Raw genomic sequence first — 12,147 nt, 5'->3', positions numbered from 1 at the left:
TTGGATATTTTTATGTATTTCTCAAAATGTATAGTAAGTGGGAATTCAAACCAAATTAATAAATTCTCTGACAATCAAAAGTTACGATGTATGTCCAACCAGTAACCACCTAACTTCAATGTAATATACAGAAAACACCTGTATGGCTAGAGCAATGTAGATTTTTTTTTTTTAAGTTTATTTATTTAAGTAATCTGTACACCCAGCATGGGGCTCGAACTCACAACCCCGGGATCAAGAGTCACACCCCTTCTGACTGAGCCACCCAGGCCCTCCTTAGAACAATGTATTTAATTTGAAATATACTTGATCAGTTTAAAGATAATATACCACTGATGAATCACTGAACTCTACCTCTGAAACTAATAATATACTATATGTTAATTAATTGAATTTAAATAAAATAAAAAAAATAAAGATAATAAACCAAGTCATATTCCAGTTGTCCTAAATAACATATTTGTTATTATATACATAAAATACCCAAGGGAACTAATTTTATCTTACTTTTAGTATTACTAATACGCCTTCATATTAATTACATGGTGATAATCACCTTTTAGAATGGAAGATGGAAAAAATATATCCCATTCATAATGGCAACCAAAACTTTAAAATGTCTTGAAATAAGCATAACAATATAGGTGCAAAAACTATGTGAAGAAAACTATAAATGTTCTTGAAGGATGTAAAGCAAGAGTTAAATAAACAGAAAAGTGATAGTATGTAGATGGGAAGGCATTAAATAAAAATTATACTTCTTCCCAAATTAATATATAAATGTATTATCATTCCAGTGATAATCTAAGAGAGAGATGCACTTTTTAAAAACTGGACATGGTCATTTTAAATTTGGTGCCAAAAAGCTTTACCGTAATTTTAATGGAGAGAATACAGCTTAGTGGTTAAGAGAACTGGGTCTAGTCCTAAATCTGTTATTTAAATATCATCTCAAACATTTACTAGCTACATAACCCTAGACAATTTACTTAAATTTTCTAAATCTTAGTTTTATTGGCAGTAAGATGAAGGCAATAATAGTACTGACTTTGTAGAATTAAAAACACATAGTGATCACTAAGGGTTCTTGTTGGTATTTATGGTGGTTATTACTATTATTATCATTATTAAATATGTTAGAGTTGCTACAGAATGTAGTGGAAAGGGAGAATGGCAAAGGGAGATATGAAAACTTCTGTAAGTAGTCTGTGATCAAGCTAGTATGACATTAGTGTGGGAATCAACATAGATCAGTGGAACAAACTAAGAACAGGTCCAGTTATATATAAATTCTTAATATGATAAGATAGGATATTTTCATTTAATGGGAAAAGGATATTGATTTGCCATGTTTGACTTTCCATCTAGAAAAAAGATTAAAGTATACCTTTATTGGAGAATAAACTCCAGGTGGCATAAAGATATAAATATGAAAACTAAAATTTTTAAGATTTATTTATTAGAGAGAGAGAGCATGAGAGGGGGGAAGGGCAGAGGGAGAAGCAGACTCCCCGCCGAGCAAGGAGCCCGATGTGGGACTTGATCCCGGGACTCCAGGATCATGACCTGAGCCGAAGGCAGTCGCTTAACCAACTGAGCCACCCAGGCGCCCGAAAACTAAAATTTTTAAATGAAATACTGGAAAAAATTTAGGAAAGTTTTTTATAATTTCAGGGTTGGAAAGACCTTTCCAAGCAAGATAGGCTCTCCAGAAGTCAGATACAAAGTTCAAAGACCAAAAACAAACCGAAAAGGAGACTGGGGGAAAATAAGTATCAGTGTAGGACTTTTGGAAGCAAATAACAGAAAATCCCATTCAGAATGACTTGAACTCGAAGGAGGTTATTAACACACTTTGCAAGAAGTCTAGGGGCAAAATGGTTCTGCAGCATTAGTTAGTTCAGTAGTTCAGACTCCTTTCTGTTTTTCTCTTCTCTCCTCATTGTGTTGGCTTCTGTCATCAAGCTTATCTCTTCATTGTGCCCTTTCTTCTTCTCAGTATTTGAAAATACCTCACAGTAAAAGATTTGATGATAGCAAACCAAGTCAGAATAAAATTATCCCAAGTTATACATTTGTTTCCCATTTTTCTTTAGAGAAAGAAAAAAGTCGATTAAGGAAGTGTTATAATAATGGAAACAGGAACAAAAACATGGTAACTGCAGTCAAACATTTGTGATGTATGTGGGCCACTGCATTTCTAAGGAAGACTAGACAAGAATAGGGAAGGTCAGATTCTTGATAATTTAGACAAAGTCAATCAACTACTGTATAAGAAAGTATCATTAATTTACTCTTGGGAGTCCCTTAATAAGACTTAATTACTCCCTCTACATGTTTAAAATCCTATAGATTATTTACATAGAAATAATACCTTGCTAAAGAAGGACTGAATATTTAGCCAGATCAAATTTAAGAAAAAAACCTTGAGTTTCATCACAAGCTGTTAAAGCTATTATTTTGTACTAGGTGACACCCCGTTTAACATCGACCATATTGTTAATAGTTATGGGATTTTATTGAATTAATGAGACTGTTATCATGTAGTAGAATGTCTTGCTGAGTTAATTGAAACTGCAGAGATTATATAAATGGTATTAATGAACTTTGACTGCCTGATGCCTCAGCTTTAATAAAGACTGCTTGGTGGGCTAAATGAAGACAGGCAGATAAAAGAACAGGTTCAATTTTGTGAGCCTACAGGCTGTTGATGAAGAAAACTTCGTTACCTTTATTTTCAACTGGCATGAGTTTGGAGTGCAGTGACTACTAACGATCCAGCAGGGATAAAGGCTTTAAGCAAGCAGAAATGCTGATGGTATAGATGCAAGCAAAATACACATTTTGGGAACCAATAACTATACTAGCAATCTATTATGTTTTATTTTGCTTTGTTGTATTTACAGCATATTGAATTTATGATCATTCTTTCTAAATAGTTCTCCTTTAAAGATGTTTGTACATTTGCCACTTGTAATTATTAATCAGGTTTTACTAGTCTAGAATTAAGAGTAAAACTAACAATCTCTTCCAAGTCTGAGAAAATATCTCTAGTTTAGTTGGAAGTCAACAATGAATTTGTAAAAGGTTGTCTTAATGATATTCAGGGGACTCTTAATTTCCATTACACAAAGAGTACCCTTATTTATTGGTTTGAAATATGATTTGTTATTCTATTTCATTTTTCATATTGTAGTTCAACATTTATCAATATATTGCTATATGGAGAGGTAGATATTTAATCAGTCAGTGAGTACCTTCTATGTGCTGAGCCTGTAGTAGGAGCTGGATTTTTCTATCAACACATAGACATCACTTATCACAGTTTCTAATTGTATAGTCACTTCTCTGCTCATTTTATTATTGTGTATCTTGCTCTCTAGACTGCAAGCTCCATAATGGTAAGAAACTTGCCCACTTCATTCACTTTTGTGTTCTCAACATTATCATAGATAGTTAATAATTTTTGACATATGAACTTGAAGACGAACTTTGCATGAGCCAAGTGGAGAATCTGGAGAGAACAGTATCGCAGAAACTAGAGGGAAGAGAAAATTTAAAGAAGGTGGGAAGGTGCATTTAGGCAAGTACTCATTCTTATTAAACCAGCCATTGGTTAGAAAATACCTTGAGGGGGAAAAGACCCAATGAGAAGATCACCACCACCATCAGCAACAACAAAAACCTAGTAAAAAACTTAACAGTTTACAAACTTTTGGGTTGGAAAATCTGTTGTTCTTTAAAATATCTTCTTCAAGTTAATTTTAATGCAATGCCAGTAAAATTGCAATATTTTGTTTAGCATTTTATTTAAATGATACTGAAGTTTACCTTCTAATTAAATTAAAACAGGCAAGATAACTTTGAGAAAAAGAAAAGAAAATATGGCAGAATAAAATGTTTTACAGCTCAAGTCATTAAAATAGTAAAGTTCTTGTTAAGAATGTACAAACCAATGGAATACCGGTAAAAGCCGAGAAAAAACGAGCACTAATGATTCAGTGTATGGTAAAGACAGCATCTCAAAACTCTTGGGAGAAGATGGGTTATTCAATAATTAGTTGAACTCTTTTGCAGAAAAAAATACAGATTTATTCTTCAGGACAAAACTAAATACCCGATTGGTAAAGAATTCAAGCTGTATTAAAGAAAAGTATGTACTCATCTAATCTCCATATAAGGAAAGCCTTTTCAGGCATGAAAACAAAACAAGAAGCCATGAAGGATGATGTATTGATTTAATAGTTTTAAAATATAGAGATTCACGATGACATAAGATATCACTATTAAAAGACAAATGATAGGGGCTCCTGGGTGACTCAGTTGGCTGAGCATCTGCCTTTGGCTCAGGTCGTGATCCCAGGGTCCTGGGATCGAGCTCCTCATCGGGCTCCCTGCTCAGCGGGGAGCCTGCTTCTCCCTCTGCTGCTCCCCTGCTTGTGCTTTCTCTCTCTCTCTCTCAAATAAATAAAATATTTTTTTAAAAAAAGACAAATGATAAACGTGGGAAAGTGTAACAAAAATGACTACAGGTTAATATCCTGAATTGGTGAAGAACTGTAACAAATTATCAGGAAAAAGGAAACACTTCATTAGGAGAAAATGGGCAATTCGTTAAATAATAATGGCCAATAAAATTTTTGTGTCAGTCTCACTAGCATTTCAATAGGGTAAAACAACCATTTGACTATGAAGTTTTATAAGATTTTTTTTTAAGATTTTATTTATTTATTTGACAGAGAGAGACAGTGACAGAGGGAACACGCTTAATGACTGAGCCACCCAGGCACCCCGAAGTTTTATAGGATTTAAAAACAAAACAAAACACTACAAGTTAAGATGTGTGAAGTGGCAATTTTTATGCCCTAAAGTGAGGGAATTCTTTCTGAAGGGTAGCTTAATTGTATATATCAGAAACTTTAACAAATTTCTTTACTCATTCACCCAGAAATTCTACTTCTAGGGACTTTATCCTAAGGAAATCATAGAAACAGGCAAAAAGATTACAAGATATCTACCATAGTTTTTAATTTTTCTTTCTTTCTTTTGGTCAGTCTGTCCATCCTTCCATTTCTTCCTTCCTTTCTCCTTGTTTTTTTTTTTTTCTTTTCTGTAGCTACAGTAATTCTTACATTAAGTAGCTATTACTTTGATGATTAAATTATAGCACGTGGTTTTTGGAATAATTTGAGATTATTCCAGGAGAATAAACACCTCATATGATTTTAAAACAAACTTAGCACTTAATTCCATTTTTTCTGTGTCTCTACCATGTTCCTCTAAGGGATAGTCAAATAGTTGTCTCAAGGTTTGTTTAGTAAGAAAATGGTTACTTAAAAAGATTGAAGTGGTGTGTGGTAATTTGTCTTAATCACCAGAAAGTTGTTGGTGTGTCATAAATTATTTTGTACAAATGTCAGTAAGTCCTAATTCAAGTCTAGTGATAACTTACAAATGAACTCCGATAGAGTTTACTTTCATATTATTTTGTGATGATCACTAGCTTTTAAGAATGGCATGGTACTTCTGGAATGTACAGAGGGTTGTGTGACTGCCCTTCCCATCATGGGAAGTCTCTACTTCCGCCAGTGAAACTCTCTTTTCTTTGCTTCCATATTTTATTTTTATTTCCTATTAAGGTGGTGTTTTGTCTTATATTTTTTTTTTTATAAAAGATCATCCAAAGTTATTAAGGAAAAGGAAAATGATAATTTACTTTAAGAGGCAGAAAAGATTGTAATCTATATTTAACTTGCTAAAACATGTTTTCGGATGCTTAAGGGGGAAAAATCTTATAGTTAACAAGGCACATTACTAATGTGGAATACCTTATTCTCCACAATAATGAATAAATAATGAATTTTTATAATATCCTTTTAGAGACACCTTAGTAACCAGTATACTTTTTTGTTTCTGTGCCTATTCATGTAATCCACAGGTGAGCACCAATATAAGGAAAAAGCAAATACAATTGGTGAATTCACTAAATAAATTGAACAGTAACCTTATAGTTGAAGTAGACAGGAAAAAAAATTATGGTAGTTTTCAGATTAAACATGTTGAAAATCATACTTTGAAAACTTTGTTTGCTGCTATACCTGCTAAAGATTGTTTCTTTTATTATCCAACATTTCCAGCTAGCTGACTTCAGCTCTTCCTAAATCTACAGACATCCTAATTTTGAGCCATTATATAATGAAAACATTGGATGTAATTTCCTTAGGTCTACAGTTCTTAGTTGCCCTTCTTACTGCAGATCTTTACACTGCAGCTCATGATTATAATTTGCATAAATGAAATTCATATTTATGAGTACAGATCGTGAAGCAACTGACAGGTGCAAGGTTGTCTACCATGCCAATTTATTGTTTGTTGTGTCATTTAAAAGAGAACTGCTCTCCATGTTTTAAAGAAGAATTTGTGCTATGGTTGAATTGGAATCAAATTCTAAAAGTAAATAAAATCTCATTTTGTAGCTTTTCATTTTATGCATTTCAATGAAATATGTAAATGGTAGTGAGGATCAGTTGAAGAAGCATTTAACTAAGCCTATTCTGTCCACTGGTGGACTCTCAACATCCATCCCCTCTCATTTCTCTTGCTCTTATGTTTCAGGGAATGCACGAGCTGTTAGCGCCTATAGTCTTTATCCTCCACTGTGACCACCAAGCTTTTCTTCATGCCAGTGAGTCTGCCCAACCAAGGCAAGTTTTTATTTGAGCTCTTTCTGTTTTTTCAGCCTTGCTGTAATCATTTTAACCTCAGAATCTTTTACATTGAAGGTACTTTTGTAAATTGTAAACATTTGGTTGTGTTTCATGTGGCTGATTGTTAATTCTACTTAATAGTTGTAGTCCTGGTTCAGCTGTGGTACAAATTTGGAATCATAAATGTCTTTGCAAATCTTAGATCTGTGCCAAAGGAAGATATATAACTAATGGATCAAGTAGAGCAAATTTTTGTTATGATGGCAAAGTGCTAATGATTGGTAATATTCATATATATAATTCTCTCATGACCCATTCTTTCACTATAGGCTGCATGAGAACCTTGTCTGTGAGATACTTTCTCCCCACCAGGTTTCAGTGAGTTCAGGTCATAAATAGGAGACCAGTACCCCAAAGGACCCCAGTCTGTAAATAAAGAAAAATGACTTGTCATGTTTTTGAGATATATTAATTTATTCTTCACAGCAAGTAACTTTAGTATTTCCTAGCTTCTTTTGAATTTCTCTAATTATACTGAGTCTGTGCATCTGACTAGAGTAACCGTATCTTAATTACCTTTTCTTCAGTTATTCTAAAGTATGGTAAGGGTGAAGTTAGTCTTGGGATCCTGTTTTCATGCCAGTTTTATCTTTTTAAAAGCATGTGTATACAATATACTTCACAGGAAAGTATAGATGTTTGAAAATTGCTTTTAAATAAGTTGGACATGCTGTTTTAGCAGTTTCAAGCCATTGAAGGTGAAAGCAACACTAAAATAGATTTGAAAGAGGTACTGTCACTAATTAATGGATGTTAAAATATAATAAAAACAGAAGCCACTGAAAGAAAATAATGTTCTGATAGGATATATTTGACTCGTAAGTATTTTGTTTTGTTTTGTTTTGTTTTGGAAAACAAGTGATAGATTGTGGAGTAATCAATTTATTCTAGATCAGGCACATTCAAGGAATCTATTGTCACATTTTGTAGTTGTTATTTGGAGTAATTAGATAGTTACTTCATTCTGGTATAGACAAGGCACCTAATTTGATTTTGATCTTTATAGAAAGAAAGGATTTCATTTGTTAATGGAATTGCTTTTTTTATTTAGAAAGGATGATTTTTTTTTCATTTGAACACTATATGAAAGTTGGCTTATGAGTATAGAATAAGGCAACTTCTGCATCCCCTTCAACTAAAAAATTATACATTTTGATTATTTGTATTGCTTTTTTAAGTGAGGAAATGAAAACTCTCTTGAACCCCGAGTATCTGGAACATGATGCCTAGTAAGTACAAAAGTTCTATTATTTTAATTTTTTATGCCATTTCTACTTCAATGAGGGTTTAACATTAGCACTGTATTATTTTCTAATTTTTAGTGCGATGTTCTCACAACTTATGGAAACTGCTGAACCTTGGTTTTCTACTTTTGAGCATGATGGTCAAAAGGCAAGTGTTATAGTACAGATCTTTTCAATATATTTGAGGGAACAAATGATTTCAGTAAGTAGCAACGTCTAATCAGAGAATCAAAGCCATTATTATTACTATAAAAAAAATCTAAAAATCTATGGAATAAGATTGATTTGGGGATCTAAACCATATTGCTAATAATATTGGCAGAAATATAAAGGTAAAATTAAAAATTTCATGTAAATAGAAATTTTATTTTATATGTATATTATCCACGCAATAGAACTTCTTACTTAAAAAATTATTATAAATTTTGAATGACAAGTAACATTTATCTGCTTGATCTATTGTTACACAAGTGAGTTGATAGACATTTTGTTACTGAAGCTCCTAGACAAACTGTGTGAAATAGGCTGTCTTATTTTTACTAATACATCACTGTTGAATTTACACATTTAGCTTCAATACCATCATTTATCATTTACTCTCTTTTATTCTTTTTAACTATAATTTTTATTATGTGTTATAACCAATATACTATAACATTGACCTTTAAAGTGTACAATTTAGGGGCGCCTGGGTGGCTCACTCATTAAGCGTCCGCCTTCGGTTCTGGTTGTGATCCTGGGGTCCTGGGATTGAGCCCTGCATCGGGCTCCCTGCTCAGCAGGAAGCCTGCTTCTCCCTCTCCCACTCCCCCTGCTTGTGTTCCTTCTCTCGCTGTCTTTCTCTGTCAAATAAATAAAATCTTTAAAAAAAAAAAGTTAAGTGTACAATTTAGTAGTTTTTAGTATACTCACAAGATTGTGCGAATGTCCCTATTATCTGATTTGAAAATATTTTCATCACCCCAAAAGGAAATCCCATACCCATTAACAGTCACTCTGCATTCCCTCCGTTTCCCAGAGTCTCTGGCATCACTAATGTACTTCCACTTTCTATGAACTTGCCTATTCTGGACATTCCATATAAAATGGAACCATTTAATATGTGGCCTTCTGTGATTGACTCCTTTCACTTAGCATAACGTTTTTAGTGTTCATTCCTGTTGTAGCATGCATCAGTACTTCACTCCTTTTCATGGCCAAATAATATTTCACCATGTGGATATACTACATTTTGTTTATCCATACATCAGTTGATGGACATTTGGGTTCTTTCACTTTTTGGTTATTAAGAATAATGAGGCTGTGAACATTTGTGTACAAACTTTGTGTCTACATATGTTTTCAATGCTCTTGGCATTTCTCTAGGAGTAGAATTGCTGAGTTAACTGACATCTTAAACAAACATATATGCTAACTTAGAGATCATTATGGTGTTTTCATTGTTATTACACAATATTAGAAGAATATTAGAAAAAATGTCAATTATTCTGGCAAGGGATGTCATTAAGAGTTTTTGGTATATATATATATAATATATATGTATATATATAATATGTATATTTTTTCTATATGATTAATTTATTTTATATTGATATAATTGATTGCATTCTGGTTAGAAACCATATATTATTCTGTCACTTTATTCCATCTCTTAAAAAAATGAAATGGATAACTAATGCTTTTTATGCCTTTGGTCTAGATCAGGGCAGACTACTGCCTGCAGGCCAATTTGGCCTGCCATCTGTTTTTATACAGCTTGGGAGTTAAGCATGGCTTTTACATTATTAAATGGCTGAAAAGCTATCAAAAGAAGAATAATATTTTGTGGCATATGAAAATTATATGGAATTCAGATTTCCATGTTCATAAAAAAGTTTTATTGGGAAATAGCCATGTCTGTTTGTTTCCTTACTGTCTATCGCTGCTTGCTCATTACAGTGGCTCATTACAAAGTTGAGTAGTTGCAACACAGACGGTATGACCTATAAAGCCTAAAATATTTACTATCTGGCCTTTACAGAGAAAATTTGCTGATCTTCAGCCTAGGTGATAAATTCTTTCTTTATTAATATATCAACATGTTACATTCTCTAAGGGTTGTTAGAGGTGAAACTTGTAAGCATATTTGATGAACTACCATGTTTTAGAACAATTACTTTATATTTGTTCTTGGCAGGAGATTTGATGAAGTCATAGGCTTATGTGAAAATCAAAATTTTGAGCAGAAAGTATTTGAATACATTTAAATAAAAGCATCATGACCTCTTTATGCAGTGGTCATTTTGTATTTTATAACTGACTCACAGTATCTGCAAAAGTGAATGATAAAAATGTGAGCATTACCACTTTTCAGTTTTACCCATTCATGTTGATATCACTGAATCAAGTTCATGAAAATGGCTAAGACAACACGAAGAAGGATATTTATTCATTTTATCAAGAAAAAACACATAGATGCAACCTCTGAACATTTATGTTACTTGTATATATCAATGAATAATATATTCCTGAAAAGCGTATCTAGTGAATCCCTCTTTCATTGTCCCTTTTTTATTCTATGCCTTGATTCTATCACCTTTTTTAAAAGAAGTTTGAGAAATTAATATACTACTGTCTTTCAGTTCTTCTAGTTCCCTTGACAATTCAGTTCTATCACTGTGCATGTTGCCTTGGCCAGCAGACATACTTTCCATAATGAGACTCTCTTGATGAAGAAAGCAGTGTGTTGCTTTACATAGTGGTGTAGAATTATCTCGCTGAATCCTTGTAACAGTTTGTGGACTGGCACTGACCTGTAGAGCACATTTTGAGTACCACTTAATAAATGGTTAAAAAGATTGCTAGTTTTGTTGGAGCTTGTAGCCATCCCATATGATTATATTTGTTAAATGCAAATAGCATTTTTATGGTGATAAATCTTTAAGATAAGGAATGTCTTATATTAACTAAAATTTTCTCTTTTGATTTCACTGTTAGATAAGCTGTTTACCATTTAAATGATCATGAGCATTACTTGTGAGTTTCTTAAATTTAAGAAATTTTGTTGTAAGTATTCTGAGCACAGGGGAAATCTTTTCAAACTACATATTTAAGTCTGTAGTTCTTAAGCTACACATGAGTCTCTCTTCAGTATTTGATAAATGGACCATATAGGCTGTTGATTTAGTGACAACTCATTCTCTTCAACCTGGAAATTGATTACATTATTTCTTAAGTTAAACCTTTGTTAACAGGTTAATTTAGGATCAGTTCTCTCCAAAGCCAGTGATTGTATCTTTATAGAAGTGTGTTTATTCAAGACCCTTAGAAGATGACTAGGTGTAGTGATCTGTTTCCCACGTGGCTATTAGAAACCCTACCTGACCTCAGTGCCTTCACCCCACACAATATGGTATTCAGCCACACAAGGTTCTTTAGTAAAGAAAAACTACATGATTAAAATAAGCAAAAAGTTGAGTTGTTCATTTTTAAAGGAAAGTTGGCTTCAGCGTAAACAGTATCTCTTGAATGTGAATGGTATCCTAAAATTACCATGAATTCCCCCCCAATTATTTCAATTTAATATCAGTAGGAAAAAAATTGAGCAAGAATTAAGATTTTTTAAAAATTATAGCATCCTGTCATTTGAAGAGAATACTTGATATTATAAAATCAGAAAATGGTATCTTGGTTGTACTATTTTTATAATAAACTACCACAACATAGAGGTATCTTTTTCTCCTACCTATACAAATTAGCAGAAACTACTTGAGCCATAAAAATCAGTATGGTCTTACATCCCTCAGACCTACAGATGCTGGTGCAGACACTGTAGGAAGTACTAAAGACTATATTTCTTTTTAAGACTTGAAATGATCCTGGCAAGACAGATGGAACCTCTTCCAGGAAGTTTTTCCTAATGCTAACACATGCCCCTCATCTCCTCTTTCTTTCTACCAGCCTGATTAGTCACTGCTCTTATGTGGATTTCTACATTTTTTTCTGCATAATCTTCCCCTCCAGACTACAAGGGCAAGAGCTTTACCTTCTTTATATATATTTTTTTAAAGATTTTGTTTATTTGAGAGAGAGAATGAGAGAGAGAGAGAAAGCATGAGAGGGTCAGAGGGAGAAGCAGACTCCCTGCTGAGCAGGGA

The 12,147-nt window shown here is 33.0% G+C and overlaps 1 protein-coding gene across 1 annotated transcript in view; it reads left to right on the top strand.

Moving 5' to 3' along the window:
* Positions 1-12,147, top strand: part of TBC1D5 (TBC1 domain family member 5) — a 412,307-nt gene that overhangs the window by 180,055 nt on the left and 220,105 nt on the right. The window contains exons 9-11 of the mRNA XM_044920546.1: positions 6,616-6,704; positions 7,946-7,996; positions 8,090-8,159. Coding sequence (XP_044776481.1) covers positions 6,616-6,704; positions 7,946-7,996; positions 8,090-8,159 — 210 coding nt within the window. The remainder of the gene's footprint in view (positions 1-6,615; positions 6,705-7,945; positions 7,997-8,089; positions 8,160-12,147) is intronic.

This window comes from Neomonachus schauinslandi, chromosome 1, assembly GCF_002201575.2.
Source record: "Neomonachus schauinslandi chromosome 1, ASM220157v2, whole genome shotgun sequence".
Taxonomy (NCBI): Eukaryota; Metazoa; Chordata; class Mammalia; order Carnivora; family Phocidae; genus Neomonachus; species Neomonachus schauinslandi.
The sequence above is the reverse complement of the archived record's forward strand: the minus strand, read 5'-3'. Positions and strand labels throughout refer to the sequence as shown.